This window comes from Eptatretus burgeri, chromosome 4, assembly GCF_056783735.1.
Source record: "Eptatretus burgeri isolate ZD-2024b chromosome 4, Ebu_testis_v1, whole genome shotgun sequence".
NCBI lineage: Eukaryota > Metazoa > Chordata > Myxini > Myxiniformes > Myxinidae > Eptatretus > Eptatretus burgeri.
This window is the reverse complement of record NC_140964.1, coordinates 140,856,611-140,879,597: the sequence shown is the minus strand read 5'-3', so window position 1 is coordinate 140,879,597 and position 22,987 is coordinate 140,856,611. Positions and strand designations below refer to the sequence as shown.

Here is a 22,987-nt window from a genome sequence, read left to right as displayed (position 1 = left end):
GGGAGAAGAGTGTGATGATTGCTTTGAGAGGGAGGGGTGGGTGGGGTGAGTTGCAACTGATGTTGGAAAAAAGAATGGTTGATAGAAAATGAACATTAATTGCAAACTGGGGTTTAAAATTGTTTTTTTCGGTCAGAGATGCAATTAAAGACATTTCTTGATGGATGCAATAAAGGCGAATTAAGAGAATGGAGAGAAGGAACGGTGTAACATTTTGATTTTTTTCGACAAGGTATGAGGGAAAGGTCGAATTCAGAGCAGTCTGTTGAAATAGAAGAAGAGTAGTGAATTATGATACAGTAATGAGGACCACACATGTGAAAGAGGAAGATGAAGCATTATAAGAGATCGTTTTCATTTTTGTTATTTTTTTGGGGAGAGTTTTCATTAGATTAGGTGAAGGTCAGGTTGTAGAAAAAATTGTGAGGTGAATGGTGAATTTGGATCGGTAAACGCAAGGGGTGGAAACAGATCACGTGGTTACGGGAGAAGCACGTGGTTATGGGAGGTGTAAAGTCAAAAGTGGATTTATTTATTTATTTGTTTTATATAAGGATTGCATAACATTCGGAAAAGGTAAGGTTGAAGTAAAATCGTGGAGGTGTATGGTGAATTTGGAACTGTAAACACAGAATGAAGCTGCTGGGTTGATGATAAATATCAGGAAGAGGGTGGAGAGAGACACGTGGTTACACGAGATGTATAGATCGAAAGGATACAAAGAAAATTATTAATTTTTGATGGATTTTTGAAGATTATGGAAGATTCGGGAATGGATAGTTGTAGGAAGAAATCGTGAAGGTAATGGAGAGAGTGGGTCAGCTCAAATAGAAGAAAGATGGTGTGCTGGCAGAAGGAGGAAGAAGAAGAGGGATCGGGACTCATGGATATGCAGGAAGGAAGGTAGTTTTTGTTTTTGTTTTTTTCCCCTTTAAATTTAAGACAAGAAACAGCATGGTTAGTTGGGAGGGATGGGGCCATTGGGAAAGTGGGGGAAATAGGAATTGAAGGTAATAGGGAGAGAATACAAATCAAATGATCGTACACCTTGAAGTGAAGAATGAGTCACCCTCAAGGATCCTGATAAGACAAGGTCGACGAAAACTCACAACATAGCACGATTTTTGAAACATAACCGAACTAGGAACACACAGTAACATGTCAGTGAGAAAATAAACCGTTAAATGGGACAAAAATCGACCTGAGACTTAACTTTGAGAAAGCCGGCAAAGACTCCTGAGAGAACCTGCCGACGCTCCACACCCAGAACCGGAAGTCGAAGTTCCTTGACTTTGCAAGAAGTCATGGACTCAGGGTGGCTGGTTCATGTTTTCAGCACCTACAGGCTTATCACTGGACCTGGTATTCCAATGCTGGTGGTGTGGCAAAGGAGATTGACCATGTCCTCATTGATGGTGACTGTAGGATGATCCAGAACTGCAGTGTATACTGGAGTGCTCAATTCCTCAATACCGACAACAGACTTCAGCAACTCTGAAGTTTCAGCTTAAATCTGGGAGAATGGCACCATCCCAGCCAAGGCTGGATGTTGACAATCTCAAGCATGAAAAGGTAGCTGAGGAATTTGAAAACAGGCTGAGTGGAGATTTGGGGGTGGGGGGGGGGGTCTGGGTTCGCCTGAGCTGACCTTCAGCTGAACAGGCTGAGCTGACCCTCCAATCAACTGTGGTCCACCTTTGTTTGTGGAAGCATAGGCGGCAGTGAACCGGTTGAAACTGGCTCAAGCTCCAGGGATCTGTGGCATCCCTGTTGAACTTCTCGAGGCTGGTGGAAATGCTGCACACGTGTCGTTGCATGCAGTTCTGTGCTCTGCCTGGATCACAGGCATAATCCCAATTGACTGGAAGAGGGGCCTTGTTGTCCCACTCTAAAAAGGGAAGGGTGATCGCCAAGACTGCAACAACTTCCTCTGGAAGAAGTCTTTTCTTTCAAGCTTCTAGGTCTCACTATCTGCCATGACCTTTCCTGGGAAAGTCACATTTCCAACCTCGCCTCAAAAGCCAGTCGCCGACTGGGAATCCTCCGTCGTGCTAAGTCCTTCCTCGGCCCTCTTGAGCTCCTGACCACTTACAAAGCTTTTGTCCGTAGCCTGATGGAGTACTGCTCTCCCCTCTGGGCTGGTGCTCCTGCCTCCCACCTTTCTCGGCTTCACGCTGTCGAAACCAGGGCATTTAAGATCATCGGCATCTCCCGCAATGAAGCTGAGTCTTTGGGCCTCTCACTCAATCACCGCAGGTTGGTCGGTGGTCTTTCTGTCTTCTACCGACTCCTCTCCAGCCTTGCCCCCCTGCTCTCTCTGCGATTTGTCCCCACCACATTTCCACAGGGCGCTCAAGGTCCGCCAACAACCCCCTTCTGGTAAAACTACCAAAATCACGAATCACTGCTCATCTTCACTCTTTCATTCCTCTTTTTCCCGCCTTTGGAATAAACTTCCTCACTCTATTCTTTCCCATTCTTCCCTCCAGGCTTTCAAAACAGCTGTTCACCACCACCTCTTATCTTCCCCCATCCAAATCCTCGATCTTTTCTACCCCCGATAATCCACCCAAGCCCACTTCCTTCATTTCTCCTGCTTTCCTTCCTGAAAGTCCCTGAAATGTCCATCTTCTCTTCGCCATGTTCCCCGTCCCATCCCCATCCCTCTCCCTTCCACAGTTCACCTAATGTGTCTGTTCCCCACTGTTTTGTCCCTTCCACTCCTGCCCCTCTTGTCTCATGCCTCCTTGCTGTGAGTTGTGTGTTTGCTCTCATACGAGCCTCGACCAAGGTATACAAAAAAAAAAAAAAAAGAACTACCGAGGAATGATGCTGCTCTCAGTGCCGGAAAAGGTCTTTGCTCGGATAGTTCTTGATAGGGTTCGCCACCATCTGCTTAGGCCTAAGTCACATTTGCTCTACGGCTAGGATACGGCGGCCGTACCCCCCCTGAATTGACAGAAACGTGCGGCGGCCGCAGAGTTTCTGAGGTGGCCTCAGGGTGGCCCTACGCCGTATGGCTATATTTTACGGGCCGTAGGGGTCGCTGTGGAATTATAGCGTGGAGTTATAACTTTTTCATTTCTACGTTGGCCGTAGCAATTCGACAAGCCGAAAAAATAGAACTGGTAAAAAAAGAAAAAAACCCACTCGTTACCGTCCGTCTGGCCGCACGTTCGCCATAGGGCCCCCCTGCGCATGCCTTGCAGGCACGTTGAGGCTAACTTGCGTCTGCCTTGAAAATTCTATGGCTGCCGCAGGGACGCCCGAAGGTCACCGTGCGACATCAAATCAAAGACCGTACGGCACCCCCACGTTTTCGGTCTCCACAATTTATAAATACCCCGTGCGGCTACCCGAAAAATAAAAACATATGTGACTGCTACATTGTGTGACCGTGGAAATACTGCGGCCGCCCTATAATTACTAGTGGCCGTAGATTTTGTAGACCCTACGGCCGCCGTTCCAAATGTGACTTAGGCCTTAAGCACCAGCATCCAGAGCAGTCAGGCTTTACACCAAAGAGGTCAACGATTGACCGTATCCTTGCTCTTTGGGTCCTCACCGAACGCAGACAAGAGTTTCGGCTGGGGTTGCTTGCAGCCTATGTTGATCTCTGTAAAATGTTTGATTCATTGAATTGGGATGCCCTCTGGAGGATTCTTGGTCTTTGTGGGGTGCCACCAAAACTGATCGATCCGATGTCTGAACTCTATTCTGTAACTGAGAGTGCTGTGAAGGCCCTGTCACACCTTGACGATTTAGCCAGCGTATGCCTGACGTAGGAAAAATTTGGCTAAAACGCTGGCACACGTCGAATACATTATGGGTAAAGGCCCAGTCACACCTTGATGTTTTAGCCAGGAATGGCAATGTATAAAAACGCACGTAAAACGTTGGCGTACGCTGAAGTTTTGAGTTTTTTTTTTTTTTAAGTTTTGGTCTTATTCATAACGTGTTGGTCGCATGCATAACGTATTAGTAACGGGCACAGAACGTTTCGTTGTGTTAAAGATAACTTATAACAACGAATGCTTAGCCTGTTGTCAGCGTTCACAACCTATGCCCAACGATAGTTTAACTTAGTCATAGTGCGCTGCACGTATCGCCGACGAACTCGTGGCGTTCTCTGTTAAAAACCTGCCGCACGCCGATTTAAATCATAACCGCCTGAAAATTGGAAGTGTCAACATCGCAGTCACACCTTGACGATTTAGCCAGCATATGCCGACCTATGAAAAATGTGTCTAAAACGCTGGGACACGTCGAATACGGTATGGGTAAGTTGTGTATACGTTAGCAGCACGATGAAAAACAATGAAGTATGCTGGCATATTACGTGGTGCGTCTAGTACGTCGTGAAATTTCAAGCATGCTGAAAATTTTACGACGTACTCGACGTATGGCTCACAAGTTCCGCATACGCTGGCGTAAGTTCTCCGCACACTCCGCAATCATTTACACACGTTGGCCACACGTTACTTGTAAGTTACTCATAAGTCGAAACACGTCGAGGTAATGTTTAGCATACCCGAAATTTAATTTTTAACCTACGAGTAACGTGCTTTGAACATATTGGTAGCGTGCTTTGAACCTATGAGTAGCGTGCTTTAAACCTATGTGTAACGTATCTCAAACGCACATTGGCGTATGCAGACAAATTTGATTGACGTCTTCCAGACGAGCACAGAACTTACTGAACGTGTTTCTAACTTACAGCTATCGTATATTGGCGTATTGGCAGCGTTTAGGGGAATTGGTACTGCATATACAAATGGACTTCACAAGAGGAACCCTTCAGTGTTCCAGACTCCATGTTGAGTAGATGTCAATGTCAGTAGCAGTGGCAGTAGCAGTAGTAGTAGTAGTAGTAGTAGTAGTAGTAGTAGTAGTAGTAGTAGTAATTCGAGAGAATTTAGTGATGTCGATGTTAGTAGTAGTAGTAGTAGTAGTTCGAGAGAATTTAGTGATGTCGAAGTTGGTAGTAGTAGTAGTAGTAGTAGTAGTAGTAGTAGTACTTTCAAGTAACGTGTTGCAAAGTGTGAACAACGTTCGTGTAGCGTGCTTACAAAACGTTACTCATAGGTTAGAAATAAGTTTCGGGTACGCTAAACATTACCTCCACGTGTTTCGACTTATGAGTAACTTACAAGTAACGTGTTTCAATGTGTGTCAACGATCGCATAACGTGCCTCCAACTTATGGCCAGCGTAGCGGAACGTGTGAGTCATACGCCGGCATACGTCGTAAAATTTCAAGCATGAAAAAATTTGAGGAAAACCCAAAAGTTCAACGTTTAAAGCCAGCATACTACCACTTATGGCAGTGTTTTTCAGCGTGGTCTTAACATATACATAACGTAGCCATAACGTATTCAACGTGTACCAGCGTTTTACACAATTTTTTGCAAAAATCGGCATAAGTTGGCTAAAACGTCAAGGTGTGACTGGGCCTTAAGTTTGTATAAGTTAAGAGCACGCTGGCATACATCGTAGTACGCTGGCATACGTCATAGTATGCTGGCATACGTCGTAGTACGCCGAGCTGTCAGACATTTTCCATGCTTGAAATTTTTCGACATATGCCAGCGTATGACTCACATGTTCCGCATAACGCTGGCCATAAGTTGTAGGTTTCATTACGCGATCGGTGACACACGTCGACACACGTTACTTGTAAGTTACTCATAAGTCGAAACACGTCGAGGTAATGTTTAGCGTACCCGAAACTTATTTCTAACCAATGAGTAACGTGTTGTAGGCATGTTACGCGGTCGTTGACACACGTTGACACACGTTACTTGTAAGTTACTCATAAGTCGAAAAACGTTAAGGTAATTGTTGGCGTCAGTGTTCCAGGCTCCCCATTTATTTTTTTCTTCGGTATGACGGTGATGTTAACACTTCAATTTCTAGTGCGGTTATAATATAATATAATTAATAGGCTGCCGCTCAACGATTTAAATCATAACCGCACTAGAAATCGAAGTGTCAACATCACCGTCATACCGAAGAAAAAGAAAAAAAAAACCAGGGAGTCTGGAACACTGACGCTAACCATTACCTCGACTTGTTTCGACTTATGAGTAGCGTACAAGTAACGTGTGTCGACGTGTGTCACGATCGCGTAACGTGCCTACAACTTATAGCCAGCGTATGCGGAACGTGTGTCATACGCCGAGTACGTCGAGAAATTTTCAACATGCTGAAAATTTCTCGACGTACTCGGCGTATGACGACGTATGCCAGCGTGCTCTTAACGTATACAAAACTTACCCATAACGTATTCGACGTGTGCCAGCTTGGTTCGGCAAATTTTTCATACGTCGGCATACGCTGCCTAAAACGTCAAGGTGTGACAGCGGCTTCACACTTCGATGTCTAGTGCGGTTATGATTTGAATTGTCGAGCCGCAGCCTATTAATAGCCTACACCACGTGATCGTCAGCAAATTATATACAATGTAAATGACAATGAATATGGCAAACTACATCCAATGTAAATATCAATGAATATGGTAAACTACAAACAATGTAAATAACAATGAATATGGCAAACTACATACAATGTAAATAACAATGAATAGGGCAAATTACATACAATATGAATAATGAAGGGCAAATTATGCACAATATAAATAAAAATGAATATGTCAAATTACATACAATAGAAATAACAATGAATAGGGCAAATTACACAAAATATAAGTTACAATGACTGGGGCAAATTACATACAATATGAATAATAATGAATGGCAAATTGCATACAATATGAATAATAATGAAGGGCAAATTACATACAATAATAATAACAATGAATATCGCCAATTACAAACAATATAAATGACAATAATAGGGCAAATTGCATGCAATATAAATAACAATAAAGAGGACAAATAAATAACAATAAACCAATGTCACCCGCAGAGTGACCCGTATCTTGCCAAAAGGTGACCACGTGTGACTTCTTTAAGGTCACACTGAGGTGAACAGAGCTGCTATCCACCAGGAGCGACTCCTTGAGGAATAACTGCCTACGAGAGATTCCGATGAGAATCGTTCTACAGAGTAACCATGAAAAATATGCGTTTGCCTAATAACGTCACCAAATGACGTCATAATGTCTCAAGCTTGACATATCTAGAAAGCACTCATCGAGGTGTTCAATTTGAGGTGCTACACGATATGGTTCCTAAAACTTGAAAATTTGACCTTGGGGTCAAATATGTTTGACCTGAGGCGCTAACCATGAAGGTCAAGGCCAATCGCCACCAAAAGTTAATCAGCTGAGCGCCAGACCATGAACTATATTCCCATGAAGTTTGAAGACGATCCGATCAAAATTACTCAAAAAATAAGGGTTTCGTCGACTCCCCTGATTTGCGACAAAGTGACCTTGACCTTTGACCTTGACCTTCAAAATTTTATGTGCTGAAAGGGACCTCTATAGGCCTCTGATATGCGAAGTTACAAAAATTTCCAATGATAACTGTGCTCTGCAGAATTTTTTATACGTGATTACAGACAAACAAAAAAACAAGCAGTCATAGACTGGTACTTATGAAATCGTCAACTTGACCTCTGACCTTGTCTAATAAAAGCTGTCTCTGGAGAAGGTAGCGACGCAAACCAGAAGTTTCTATGATGATTCGGTATCAAACCATCAAAAATTGTAACGTCGAGCAAAGCAAAAATATCCATTTCTCCACGCAATTAAACCTTAACGTAACTCAACGATGCATCTGCTCGAGCGCACTGCATCATGGGACGACCCGTGACGCGTCGAGTGAAATATTTTTTATACAGTCTTAAAACGTCTCCAAAACATCCGATTTTTACCATAATTTTGACAACCGAGTTTTAAGCGTCCTAAGCGATCGCAAAAACTGAAGACAAAATTAAAATCAAAGTTGAAACAAACTCGTAATGTCGAGCGAAGCAAAAATACTCCATTTTTCCACATGAATTTATGGAATTATGTTTGACCTCACTGTGACCTTGACCTTTGACCGATTTTGACCAAAATCTAATCAGCACTAGCCATCACCCTCCTGAATCACGTGGTGTAATTTGACATTGGTAGCTTCTTCCGTTCTCGAGTTATCGTGCCTACAAACAAACAAACAAACAAACAAGCAGTCATAGACTGGTACTTACGAAATCGTCAACTTGACCTCTGACCTTGTCTAATAAAAGCTGTCTCGAGAGAAGGTAGCAACGCAAACCAGAAGTTTCTACGATGATTCTGTACCAAACCATCAAAAATCGAATGTTTTGGATGTTTGACCTCACTGTGACCTTGACCTTTGACCGATTTTGACCAAAATCTAATCATCACTAGCCATCACCCTCCTGAATCACCTGGTGTAATTTGACATTGGTAGCTTCTTCCGTTCTCGAGTTATCGTGCCTACAAACAAACAGAAACGGAAGTCATCAATATACTTACGAAATCTTTAGATTTAGATTTCGAAATCTTTAGATTTCGTAAGTAAAAAAACAAACAAGCTGACGAACATATCTTGCAAAAACTTCGTTTTGGCAAGATAATGATTAAGGCAATTTACATTCAATATAAATAGCAATAAATAGGGCAAATTACATGCAATATAAATAACAATGAAGAGGGCAATTTACATTCAATATAAATTGCAATAAATAGGGCAAATTGCATGCAATATAAATAACAATGAATAGGGCAATTTACATTCAATATAAATAGCAATAAATAGGGCAAATTACATGCAATATAAATTACAATGAATAGGGCAATTTACATTCAATATAAATAGCAATAAATAGGGCAAATTGCATGCCATATAAATAACAATGAATAAGGCAATTCACATTTAATATAAATAGCAATAAATAAGGCAAATTGCATGCCATATAAATAACAATGAATAATGCAATTTACATTCAATATAAGTAGCAATAAATAGGGCAAATTACATGCAATATAAATAGCAATAAATAGGGCAAATTATGTACAATATGAATAACAACATCCTTGAACAATCCTTTTTGCAAAGCAGGTTACTTAAAAGCAAGGGAATAAATGTGTGTGTTTTAGCCTCGATTTAAAAACTGTAATAGAACCGGATGGCTTTGGGTGCAACCGAGCCAAAAGCCCAATCCCCCATGGTGCGAAGCCGCATCCTGGGCACAGATAGAAGTCTGCCAATGTTAGGCCTCTTGGGTGCATGTAGACATGTGATGACCAAGGAAACATTGCCAATATGTGGGGCTGGTGCCATGTAAGATCTTAAAAATAAAAAGTAAAATTTTTAAACTCGGTTCAATATTTCACTGGCATCCAGTGCAAGGAAGCCAGCACAGGAGGGATGAGCTCTATTTTATTCGTTTTGGTTAAAACCCATGCAATACTATTCTGAACATATTTCAGCTTTTGAAGGGATTTGACAGGTAGACCAATAAAGAGCAAGTTATGGCAATTGAGCCTGGAAGAGATACAGGCATGCATGGAAGATCTCAATCTTGCAATGTTTCTGAGTTTGAATAATTAAGTTTGACACACTCTCTTGATGTGGGCTTCAAAAGACAGAAATGAATCGAATACAATATCGAGATTAGTGACCAATGAGGAATGTGGAACAACCAGCCCATTGATTACAATATGGTTGTTGCCAATTTTTTTAGTCTGATGAATACCAATAAGTATAACCTCAGTCTTACTGCCATTTAGTTGTAGAAAGTTAGCATCCATCCATGCCCTTACCTCATAAAAACAGTTGTTCACCCAGGAGATTACAAGATAGGTATCGGGTAAAGTTTGCAAGTGCACCTGAGTGTCATCAGCATAACAATGGAAACTGATATCATGCCTCCTGAATTTGTGACCAAGGGAGAGCAGGTAAATTATATATAAAAGGGGTCCTAAATGTAACAGGACAGATGTTGGATCGAGATTTACCCATGGTAACAATTCATTTTTGAGGGAAAGGTCAGTACCAGAGAGACCTACGAGGTCCTTAACGTGCTGCAGTGGGATTTTATGGCCCATTGTGTCAAAAGCTGCACTCGGATCAAGCAAAATGAGGAGGTTAGGGTAGCCAGAATCTGCAACCATGAGAAGGGCAGTTTCTGTACTGTGTGCAGGTCTAAAACCACAATGAAATCTATATATTACTAAAACTCTCATCTTGTATATATGTATTTATGTATGTATGTTCCTGAAATACAGCCCAAATGGTACACGATAGCGCAAAAAATTTTGGCCCACCTTACTCATCATTCGCCTGCGGTGTGCAGTATCAAGTTTCGTTCAAATCGAGCAACAAAAAAATTATAAAAAAAATCAATTCCCGATTCAGTCAAGTACTCTTCGGGAGAATTTGATCAATGCAAGCCTCAGCGGTATTATTCGCTGGAGCTATCTTTTTTTTCATGAAATGATTTATTTAAAAATCTCAAACATTTCGTATAGACGAAGAACGATTTATTTTTAAGCATAAAATAAACATCGCCATTTTTATCTCATACTTCTGTGTTCATTAATAAATAAAATTGTTTTTAGAAGATTACGCACAATAATTTCTTCGACTTTTCTCCGTTTTTTTTTTTACACTGATGCGCAATATCAAGTTTCGTTCAAATCGGGCAGCGAAAAAAATTATTAAAAATCAATTCCCGATTCAGTGATGAACGCTTCGGGATTGTTTGATCAATGCAAACAACCTCACCGGTATAGTTTGCTGGAGCTATCTTCTTCTTTTTTTCTTTTTTTTCTTTTGAAATGATTTTGTCATCAACCACTGTCACAACGGGAACCCAACGGGTTCACGGGTCATCTAGTACCTCATAAAGCTGGTTGTAATTCAGTTGCGACTGCAACTGAGAGGCTACCACCTTTTCTACCGCTTCAGATTTCTTAAAAGGTAGATTGGAGATGGGTCTGTAATTGGAGAGGACCTCATGTTCAAGATTGTGTTTTTTTAAGAAGGGAGGTAATTGCTGCAAGTTTAAGGGAGGATGGCATTACACCAGTTCCAAGTGATTTATTGACTATTTTGGTGACAATCGGGGAAATGGCAGATAAACATGATTTCAGTAGAGATGTTGGAATAGGATTGAGTGAGCTATGAGAAAATGTCATCTTTGTGACCATGGCAGATAAAGCAGGTGGAGTAACCTCAACAAGGATGCTTGGGGATGGGCCAGTGTAAAGGACTGCAAAAGTGAGGGGGGTTAAGTTTTTATTAATGGACCTGGCGTACTGTTTGATTCCGGCCATTTTTTTCCAAAAAAAAACGGTTACAATCTGCAGTACTGACTGCAAAGTGGAGGACTCAGAGGGCTTCGGAAGACTGTTTATGGTAGAGAAAAGATGCCGAGGGTGATTGGAGCTGCTATCTGTCAGCGTGGTGTAGAATGAGGTTGTGGCTATCTTTTTGGCAGCAGAGTAAGCTTACTGATGTTCTTTGAAAGATTGCAAGTGGACAGTGAGGCCTGACTTTATCCACCGATGCTCAAGAAGATGTAATCTTTCCCTTATTCATGAAGGCAGCAGTATAATCACATGCTGAGAATGCATGCATACCAGGCAAAGCCTGATGTAACTTTCCTACCATGTTCGCACCACTTGCACTAATGTGGTCATAGTATCTAGAGTTATTGCTACACAGACTTGCATCCATCAAGATTCTCACATCGACACATGATTGGGACACGTACTCTTTTATGACCAAGAATACCTGCATAACTTCCCTTCATTCACTCAGTATATGCCTGGTGTTGGCTTAATGGTTAAGGTGGTGGGCTTGTGATCCCAGGGTCCTGAGTTCAAGTCCCACTCAGCTGTGAATTAATACCAGGTGGGGTTTACTCTGCCTGTCATCCTTCCGAGGTCGGCAAAATGAGTGCTCGCTTGCTGGTATCCTGTATCAGGAGTGGCGACCTGTCCAGGATTGTGCCCAATAGCCAAGGAGACTGCTGAGGCAGCATAAACGATCTGCACAGAGTATGGTCCCAATGGATGGATGGGTGGATTCACTCAGTGGCCAGGAACCTAAATAGTGCCATCTTGAAGGAGGTGAATTTCAAAGCTGCCTTCCAATTCTTTGGATGATTCTGGTTTGAACCAGTAATATAGTATCCCATATCTTGAGAACGAATGGCATCACTGTCATTCAGAATCTTTGATTGATGGGCTGACGCCTGACATACAGTACTTTTCACAAACCAAATGCATGTCGTCTGCCATCTGGCATAACAAAGTGAAGATGACTCTCGCAATACCACCAAATGTTGGTGGGAGGTTGTGTTTTGTGTGGAGGAGAAAGATTGCATCAACAGTAGTTGTTTCGTATGCAGCCTGTGGCTGCTTGGGTGCATCATTTTTGGGGGGGTGTGGCTGTGCCACTGATGCATTGCTCCTCTTAGCAGCACGCTGGTACTCATTTTGCCAACCTCGGAAGGATGATGGTCTGAGTCAACCCTACCTGGTGTTAATTTAACATCCCGACAAGAGTATATTTTTCGAGACTGCCCTGAACTGTGTTTCTAATGAATGGTTCGTTTTGTTTCATTGATTCAGTGTAAAACAATTATACACGATTATGCTGTGATTCATTCAAACTATTTTGCTTTTTTTCATCTTTCTCCAGCACACAGTTCATTGTGAGAGGTGAAGATGAAGTTTTCTTCCAACTTAATCTCCTCTTCTGTTTCTTGGGATCGAAACCTCACAGTGGGGTAATGCACCCAGTGAAGACTTTGCAGATGGAACTTCATCATCCTTCTGATTAAAAATTATTGCTTAATAAGTATTATTTAATGGATCCCTTTTGTACAAAAACCAAGCAAAATATGATTGAAATTATTATTTTCTTCCTTTTATGTGTTTTCTAGGTCTCCAGCAATTCCTTCCTTTGTGCAGCGAGTACTCGCTTTCGTCGGGGAGATGCACGCTGCATTGCACTTGTGCTCTCTCGGGAGCTACTCACTGCTGCTCGTACTTTATCAATGTCATCCTTGGTTTTGCCACAACTCGCTACTCTTCTCCAGGATGGCCCAAGGTGTTGTTCTGTTCCTTTTCAACAAGCTGTTTGCCACCCCTCTGTGCTTTCAACGTTCCCATGATGTCACACGTGTATACGTCCTCTTCTCCACCTTCCCCTCCCCTTTTCTCTTTGCATTTTCATCTCTTTCATCCTGAACATTGTTTTTTCTTTTCCCCATGTATTTTTTTTAGCTTTCTTTAATCAAGGCTTATATGCATTGTTTTTTCGAGCTCTCTTCTCTTTTTTCTTTTGTCTGAATTCCTGTGTGGCTACTTGATTGCTCCATGTTGGTAATTAAATTTCATTTTCTTTCTAATCCTCTTTAGGATTTCAGAATTACAATGTGGTGGAATGGTAGATCAGGTAAGATTATTTTATGATAATATTTATTATCTCGCACTAGGCAGGGAGAGCCACTATTAAAATTGTCCTTGGTTTAACTTGCGTCATATATGAAAGCAAAATAACTTTATAAGCAGAAGGGGAATGGGTCACACATAAACAACAACTGATATATGCACAAACAAACGGTCAGCAACACAGGTGGAAAATGTGATTAACATCAGTATGAGAACAGCGGAATGCAGCATTGATGTATACATGGGATTAATGGCACCACAAAGGTGGATCTTCGTAGCTACCACCACTCACCTGAAGGGCAAATCACCTCGACATGCTGATGTTACACAAACATTCCATTTCATTGATGGTTCTATTATGGTGCACTTTCTGAAGTACTAAGCATTGCCTTTGGAAAATCAATGCAATTATGTATTGAAATACTTCCTGGATGACAAATTTGGGAATGTTGGCCTCATGGCTTTGTATGAATTACCAATCTTGAGGGTTGCAAAATGTGCTTGGACTTGTATCAAAATGCTCCACCTTCTAAGGATGCCCAACATGATGCCCTGGCGGCTGCTTGTCTTGCATGTTGATCCTCAAGCTGAGCCTGTGTCTGCTCTCGAGTCCCAAATGACTTGTAGACTGCCATTCTCTTTGCATCTGATTTGTTTCTGCCCATCACGACAGGTCTTTGTTGATGGCTTGTGGCAGTATTTATGGAGAGGATTAGAGGTTGGGGAGAAACTTACTAAGGGAATACACAGTTTCCATTTTTGGCTTGCGTACATAATATGACCTCAACATATGATCTTCACAATACATATTATCCTATCGTGACAGTGTGTAAGTAACATACTCACTTGAGGCCTGAACACTGAAGTGTTACCATAAACCTGTGTAAAGCAATCTTTTTAATAACAGGCGCACGTGCAAACACTATAATAATTAAACTTGTATTGTTGACAACAAATCACGACAACCTCAACATACATCTTCACAATACATATTACTCGATCACTTCCAGGAAAAAGACGCACGCAGTGTATGAGCATAAGACCTGATTGAGGCCTGGAGGCCAATTATCTGGTTTTAATTGTTTTAATTTTTCATTTTTATACGCCCGATATATACATCAGGGCGTATTTCTTTTTTAAAATCCAACCATAACCCTCAACCTTCCTCTGGATGAAAGAGGAGGCCATGCAAAGTTTGGTTGCACTGGTTCTTGCAGGGTGCAAATGCATAAATGAACAAACATGAACAAGCACACAAACAAAGACACAAACAAACAAACTTTCTTCCTTTATATTCTGGATTATTTGACGGAACAGGTGCAGCAGGAGTTTGGTGCAACCTTGCAGCATGTGGTGGCAGCATGTGTTGAACACCCCTTGGTTCACCTGACTTCCCTCGCGGTGCTCTGCACTGCACCCTACAGCCGGTCAGAACTGAGAACTCTAAACAAAATATTAAATGCAATATATGTGACAGGTGAGAGCAATTTGAGTTGAAGTTTCATGTTTGCATTTTACATGACAAGCTCTAGAAAATGGTTGAAATTTTATTTTGATATTTGGGGTCTTTTTTTCCAGCACAAAACATCTTCAGATGAGGAAGTTAAACCATTCACATCAATGCTGTGGAGTTTTTATAATAATTTCATGGCTGTATACAATTTTTGTTTCATGCAAATCGAAAAGAACAAATACGCATGTCAAAAAATATGCACAAAATTACACCCCTGTTGGTGATCCTTGGACACAGTAATCAGCTTTAAACACAGTTGCATCTTTTCGAGCAATTTAATAGTGTGGTAATGCTTGATCTATAAAAGCAGTTGAAACTAAAAAGGCACTCAGTAGAGCGCATACCTCCACCCCGTAATGCCTGATCCACGAGAACATATCTGGCCCAATACATTTTTGAAATATTGTGCGAAATATCGTTTTTGAGCGTGATCTCTCAATGGTGAAGAATCACTTAAAAAAATTATCATATCTGAATCCGGATTCGGATCTTCACTAAAATCGAAACAATTCTTCCTTCTCACACACCTAACATGTCCACCAAGTTTCATCTGAATCCATCCTCAACTTTTTGAGATATCATGCTAAATGAAATTTTTTGGCTCCATCTCTCAATGGTGAAGAATCACGTAAAAAAATTCTAGTAGTCAGATCCGGATCTTCACCAAAATCGAATCAGTTTGTCCGTGTCACACACCAAACCTGTCCGCCAAATTTCATCCAGTTCCGTTCACAACTTTTTGAGATATCCTGCACACAAACAGACAAACAAACAAACAAGAAGACGTCGTTGTGCAGAGCACGATACGTGCAAAATCCAGAAAACAAATTTGACCTCAAAAATAATTGGTGGTTGAATTCAATGACCAAATGTGCAACTCCTCTTCAAATTTAAAGTGAATCAGATGAAAATTGACAATTTTAGAAATTTGGCCTATATTTACCTTGTGGACCTCAAAAATAATTGGCTGGTTGACTTCATTGACATGAAATATAAATCCTCTTCAAATTTCTAGTCAAGCAGATGAAATATGAAGATTTTAGAAAAACCACCTTAGTTGTTGACCTTTGGCCTATGTTGACCTTTTGACCTCAAAAACAAAAGGCTTCTTCCTTTGGACAAACTCTCCCATGTCGTGAAGTTTCGTGAAGATCGGTTTAAAATTGTGACCTGAAGGCGACAAACAGACAGAATAACAAGGTCGACTAACCAATATACTTGAAAAACCTTTGATATTTGCAAGGAACAAACAGACAGAAATGGGTGAAAACATAATCTCCTTCACCTTCGGTTGTGGAGGAAACAAAGGTATCATAAAACCTAGGCCTTGTTGCAGCTGTGAATGCAACATGGTCTTGTTGCTATATGCTGTCCTCTTGCTTTGAAGAAGCCTGATGTTGGGTTAATGGTTAAGGTGGTTGGCTTAAGGTCTTGAGTTAAAGCCCCTGTTAAACCATTGAATTAACACCAGTTGGGTCGACTCAGCCTGTCATCCTTCCGAGGTTGGCGAAATGAGTAACAGCTGACTGGTAACAGTGGGCATTGCCTCGGTGGCATAGCCATGTCCCCAGAAAATGATGCAGTCAAGCAGCCACATGCTGCAAAAGACTAAATAAATAAATTGCTTTGAAGGAAGAGCATGATTTCGAACCAGGCACAGCGATGTCTGTTATCGAGATGACAACAAAGACTTGCTGCTGCTGTGAAATCTCAAAACGAGGAGAGTCATAAGAGTGTGGGAGTGGTGAGAGAAGCGAAAGGAAGTGAGTTCAGCTTAAGTTGTAAATGAATAAATACGATGGAAGTCAGTATGCAGGAGGATGGAGGCCATTACACCCATCAAAGTCTGCACAATGGTTGCCAACCTCTGGTTCTTTGTGCATGTTCTATCCTTTTTGAATGCTGAGCATCAAGAAACAAAAGCAGTAGATACAATTTTTAGTGTTTGGTAAGACTCATCCACTGCCGGTTTCAACCTTTCAAACTGCTGACCTACCAGACTCAGTCCAGACTCAGAGCGGATGCTCTGACCATTATGCCACTGTGTCTGGTTAAACTCACGATTGAACTCACAAAATGGTGGACCATCATGGCTCTGTTCCTGAATGCAAATAAGACTCATGGAAATATGAGAAATATCTGTGGATGAGAGGAGTCGGGTTCCTAGTTCCTACCATTTCCTGTTAGTACAAGTGAGCAGCGGCAGTGGATATAACACAACACACACACACACACACACACACACACACACACACACACACACACACACACACACACACACACACACACACACACACACACACACACACACACACACACACACACACACACACACACACACACACACACACACACACACACACTTATTTTACCAATAGATGCAAAAATCGAGTTTTATCTCTCTTGTGGTCCTGGAGCCAAACAAAAAAATATATCTTTATAATGGTCCTCATTGTCCGTACAACTCTCGCACCCATTTCTGGCAAATATGATCAATTGTAAATATCATCATTTTAAACTTTCCCTGTGCATTGACAGGACCCAGACATGACCTTCCCTTTGGTGGTAAGACTCATCCAAACCAGATACAGTCTCCCTCTGGGAATTCTCCCTGAATGTTGGTAATGACGGTGTAGTCTTTCCAATTGCAGACGCCCATTAAATATATTGCGAAGCATGCCATGTTCACAGGACATCCCACAACGTTCAAAGTCCACTCACTGATAAGGATGATCGGGTAGGTAAGGTAGAATGTGCCCATCCACAGGCTTTGCATGGGCCCACATCATGGGGATTTTTTTGCAGTATGGCCTGCAACATATTGTTTTGGTTTTGGAAATTCACAAAACACAATCCAGGTTCCCCGAAGATCAGTTATTTCGATAAATAAGTGTTTCAGGTTAGGATTCCCCCACCAATGTGTAAAGGGAAATATTCGTGTGCCAGGCTGTGAATCTTGAGGTAACGTTATTCTTTTATAGCTTTTATTTCAACAAACATTCCCGAACAACAGAAACACCATCACATCCTCCTCAACGACAGCCGCAAAATGCCGTTGGTTGTGGACACGCTGCGCAACAGTAAAAGCCACATTACACCGACCGTGTGCAAACAGCTGCTCCGCAGCTAATTTGCATAAGCGAATCAAAAGGAGGTCTTCCCCGAAAGCACCCTGTGACATCAAGAATGGGGTTTCCCTCAAGGGGTGAGAGTTCGGAGGTGAAAAGTAGGCGGAGCCCAGCCTCGGGTGAAGGGCGGGCGCCAGCCTGATAAAAGGGGCGGAATCGAGACACGTCGTGTTGTTCACCGGTGGAGGCTGATTCGGGAGATGGGCGGCAGCGCAGATTCGGCTGATTCGGGAGACGGGTGAAGCTTGGAGAGTCGCGTGTCGGGCGAGGTGTGTGTGCATGCCGATCGAGGAGATATTCATCGCTCCCCAGGGATATTCGTTGCTGTCTGGCATCTGCAGTCATGCGTCGAATAGCCGCAGTCGAGCAAGCTGCGTCGCGGTCTGGGCAGAGGGCCCTGAGACGGTCGAGCGATGCTGAGGAGGGAACGGGTCCTAAAGAGCATCAACGCTGAAAGAGCAAAGACCCGTTCACCCCTCCGAGCGCGTCGCCTTCCAGGTCTGACCGCCCAGGCTGCAGCGAAGGCCGGACGACCAAGGAGAACCGAGCAAGCCGCTCACCAAGCTGCTCAAGCCGCCCGGCCGCTCAAGCGACCGGCGCGTGCGACACGAGGGCCAAGCCAGGGACAGCAGGGGTCACTGACCCGAAGACCTTCGAGTTGTCACAATGGGCGGCAAGGTAACCTGCCTGGCCTCTTGTGAGCCTCCGGTCATCCAGGCTCCGAGTGGAAATGAAGTCTCATGAGCCCTGTTCGTTTCTGGGGGTTTTGTATGAAAGTGTTCTGTGGCGCCTTGTCTGGTTAAGTAGAATTGAATTAAGTGCATGGCTGTATATATAAACGATAGACATCGGCTGTAGGCTTTTCTCGTGTCTTGTCCCTATCCCCCCATTGACTGCTTATGTGCCTGTATAATAAATGCCCATTGTATGAATGTACATCTGCTCGTTGCGTCATTTTCCTCCCATTGACTGCCACGGCGCGTTCGGGAAATTAGCTGGCTATTAAAGCCAAATTAAAGTGGTTAAAACCTTGGTGATTAAAACCGCTCGGCATTGCACACGGAATGAGCGTGCTTAGCGGCTCATTTCCGTACAAGTTCCGTCGAGGTATAAATTCTCGGTACTTCTGTCTGCGCGGATAATTAGGTATATCGAGATTCGGCGATTAACCCTGTACCGCGTGGACAGAATATTGACAGTTTATGATGCATTAAGGCATCCGTAGCAGGTTTCCGGAGTTATCCAGGAAACCACGACTGAATTCCGGTTTTCGGCGGATGCGCGACTGCAATTGGGCTGAAGCGGTCGTGCGTGGTTGTCCGAACCGGCAAATTCGTAACAATATCATTGTTTTGGGAGAGTTTATCAGGAAGTTCTCCAAATTCTTTGTTTTGCAGAGGCGCACGCTTTTCTCTCATGTACTTTTCCATGTGTTTTCAGCATATTTTGGAAGCTTTGTGAGTCATTTTAGGTAACTGTCCTTATCTGGCATGCACAATATACTGTTACGGTTGTGGAAATTCGCATTACACCATAAAGAGTCCTCAGGTGAGATATATCAGTAAGTCCATGTGTAGTTAGCCCAAACCCGTTGTTTAGAGGGAATTTATGTGATCCATTCGGGCTGCGATCCTTCAGTTAGTCGTTTTTCTTTGGCTATTATTAATTTGGTGCAAATACAACAACGTACATCGCTACAACCAACATCTCACGATCACGCCATTCACTACACGACGCCACCTTCCACAACTATGCTACCACATCTTCGCCACTCACCATTCAACGAGCACCGTGCAGGCGCGTACAAGAACAAAAAGCACTTGTGGAGCCTGTGGGGTTTTCCCCGCCTGATGCTTCTGCCTGAATCCCCCCCACCATGCTCGGTGTGAAGGGGAGAGTTGCGGCGGCTCGCTCCTGATTGGTGGATGTGCGGCATGAGGCGGTCGGAGTGAGGGCACGCCCCATTTCGAGAGGCTTCTCGAAACGCCTCGAAGGGAGGTGGAGCCGAGAACGGGGCGGAGCGACGGGCGGAGCGACGGGCGGAGCCCCGCGCTGCGAAGGGCGGAGCAACGGGCAGAGCCCCGCGCTGCGAAGGGCAGAGCCCCGCTCCATAAATGACGGACACGGGCGGGGCGCACTGTCTTCTCGTCTTCTCTCTCTTCTTCGCTCATCGTTGCTGAGTCTCCTGTCATCTTGGTCCTGCGCTCACGGCTTAGCGAGCGGCCTGCCACGCGGGAGGCACGGACATGAGACGCGGCAGAGCCAGCTGTGGGGCGCGAGCCTACGCGTCCGGATGAGGAGTGCCGGAGAGGGTTCGCCGGCCGCGAGGAAGATTGGAACCAGGCGGGACCACAATGAGGTTGTGGGAGGGGGACTCGACAGCGCGCAGGGAAGTCATGACTTTCTTTTCTTTGGGGTTTTGTGTAAATGTGTGTGTGTGGCACCAGTCTGTCAAGTTTAGAACTGTATAAGTGTGCTTGTGTAAATAATAATATTCGGTTGTATTGCATTTGCTTTTCTTGCATTTTGACTGTATGGCTGTATATACGTGCTTGTCTGTGTGTGTGTAAATAAAGTGCATTGCTTGTTTAACTGTTTCCCGCTTTGCTTCGTCTCCTTCCTTTTATTGACTCTCCATCTTGCATCACGTAAGGGATTGATAGTGGGTTTAAAACACCCGATAATGAATTGGAACCGTCAAGGTCGACGATAACTCCGCTCGGTTATCCCTGTAGTGCGGAACGAGCCGCTTAAGCGGTTCGTGTCCGGAGTCGACCTGTGGCGTGGTACAACTAACTCCTCGGTACGCTACTCGCGTGGGTACTTAGGTAAATCTACCATTCGGCGATCGGACCCTATTTCGCGTGGGTGGAATGCGGACTGAGTTGTGGTGAGGTTAAACCCCCACCCGTGACTGGCTTTGGGCGGTAGTTCCCGGAGGGTCACGACTGAATTGTCCGTTCCGGTGGGCGACGTGTCGCGATTCGAGTTACGTGGCCAATCGCACGCCGAACGGGCCAGAATTCGCAACAATACATTCCTTACCCCGATTGCTGTTTCTCGGGGTTTCTGTGCATGTGCACCGAGCATTCTGAGACTAATTACATAATTTAGAAAGTCATGTATTGAATCTTGGAGCACAACATCCTTTGAATAGTCAGGGATGTTAGGGCATTATCGGGACTGTTTGGTTCAGATTCTTCCAAAAGCACCAAATTTGGCCTATATGTCGCCCATGCCATACTTTTTCGATTTTAGACGGGCGCCCCCCGGGGCCGCCATATTAGTGAAATCCAATTATGGCCGCCATCCGGGTTAGAGGTCAATCGTACTTAAAAAAAAAAACCAAAAGGGCTAGAATCATGAATAATACCACTTTTTAGGGGTTTTTGGGGTCGGGGAATCTGATTCTGATTTTATATCAACGATTTGAAGTCAAGATCACCCCTCAAGGTCACCCACAAGGTCATTTTGCGGTCAAACCCGGCGTTTTTGGGGTGTCATTTCAAAAGTGGCCTGCCTACGGCCTCTATGCCCTACCTGGGTTATCAATCAAAATAACCCGTTAATCATTTAGAAAATAAGACTTGAATGTTTTTAATTTTGACTCGTAATGTCAAACTTTTTGTTTCGTTTTTAAGATAATACCAAGTCTGTGAGCGTCGACGTGTCCAGCAGCGGTGGTGGTGCATGATGCCATTCGGAGCTGTGACGTCTACCCTATCTCACGAGACTATCCTATCTCTCTTCTTGCGTGTTCAGGAGTGGATCTGGAACCTGCGACTCAGCCTGCTATCGTGTCGCCGTGATGACGAGACAAAAGTTCATCGCAATGACGAGCCTACATAATATGAGTGTCGAACTATGTCCTCTACCAAAATTATGAATTGGGGACTCTGTTGTCTTTGTCAATCGGACAAAACTGGAGAAGCCTTGCAAACTCCTAAGGAGGAGTGACTTGTATCACTTGAGAGAGATCTCAAAGACTTCACTGCTATCAATGCCAATAATCTTCCTTCTGGTATCAATGTCACGATTAGTCAGTTGAATGATGGCTCAGGTATTGCAGCAACTCTTAAATCGCATAAGGCTAGGTATCACAAAACTTGCAGGAGTTATTGTAGTAGTTCTCGTGTCAAACGGGCGAGAGAGAAGCTAGACAAAGAACCCGGCTCTCAGAATAGTCCCCAAAAAAATCAGGTCATCTGGGGAATTTCAGCCTCCAGCCAATGTCAAGTGTTGTGTAATCTGTGAGGGGGAGGACCAGGCCAACCTCCACAGGGTAGTAACCGATGTTGTAGATGCCAATCTAAAGAGTTGGGCGAAGACGAACAAAAACTTTCATTTACTTGACAGACTGGTTGCCGTAGCGTCTGATGCACATGCGGCTGATACCTATTATCACCATCAGTGTTATGTACGTTTATAAGCCTGGTGTTGGCTTAGTGGTTAGGGTGGCGGCTTGGGATCCAAGGGTCCTGAGTTCAAGCCCCGTTGGCTGCTGAATTAACACCAGGGGGTTGACTCAGCCCGTCATCCTTCTGAGGTCAGCGAAATGAGTGCCAGTGTACTGGTCCCGGTGTATGCCCCGGTTAGAATAGGTGTACCATATCCCTGTGTGTCGTAAGAGGCGACCAGGGTTGGCGTCAGGAAGGGCATCCGGCCATAAAACATTGCCTCAAGAAAAAGCCAAACCCCTGCACAGCAGGGAAAAATGGCTGTAAAAACGGTCATTTTTTTATTAGTGTTATGTACGTTTGCGAGACTCCGCTCGCGCTGCCGAGCGACTCGAATCGGTGGGTCCCACACCTCCGCCCTTCGGTCCCATCATATGCGCTCAAATTGTAGCCCTGATCGAACATTCGGACACCACCATAGTTAAGCTCTCAGAGCTACGTGAGATGTATCAAAAGCTTATGAGTGATCAAGGTCGCCCATGCCGAGACAAAAACAGAGCCACACTCAA

General features: G+C 43.6%; 1 protein-coding gene and 1 pseudogene across 1 annotated transcript in view; both read left to right on the top strand.

Annotated features, from left to right (window-relative positions):
• HECTD4 (HECT domain E3 ubiquitin protein ligase 4) overlaps nt 1-22,987 on the top strand; it is a 525,771-nt gene that overhangs the window by 87,293 nt on the left and 415,491 nt on the right. The window contains exons 12-15 of the mRNA XM_085880170.1: nt 12,626-12,713; nt 12,870-13,036; nt 13,348-13,384; nt 14,698-14,807. Of these exons, the coding sequence (XP_085736296.1) occupies nt 12,626-12,713; nt 12,870-13,036; nt 13,348-13,384; nt 14,698-14,807 (402 nt within the window). The remainder of the gene's footprint in view (nt 1-12,625; nt 12,714-12,869; nt 13,037-13,347; nt 13,385-14,697; nt 14,808-22,987) is intronic.
• LOC147029254 (uncharacterized) overlaps nt 21,579-22,987 on the top strand; it is a 2,197-nt pseudogene continuing 788 nt past the window's right edge.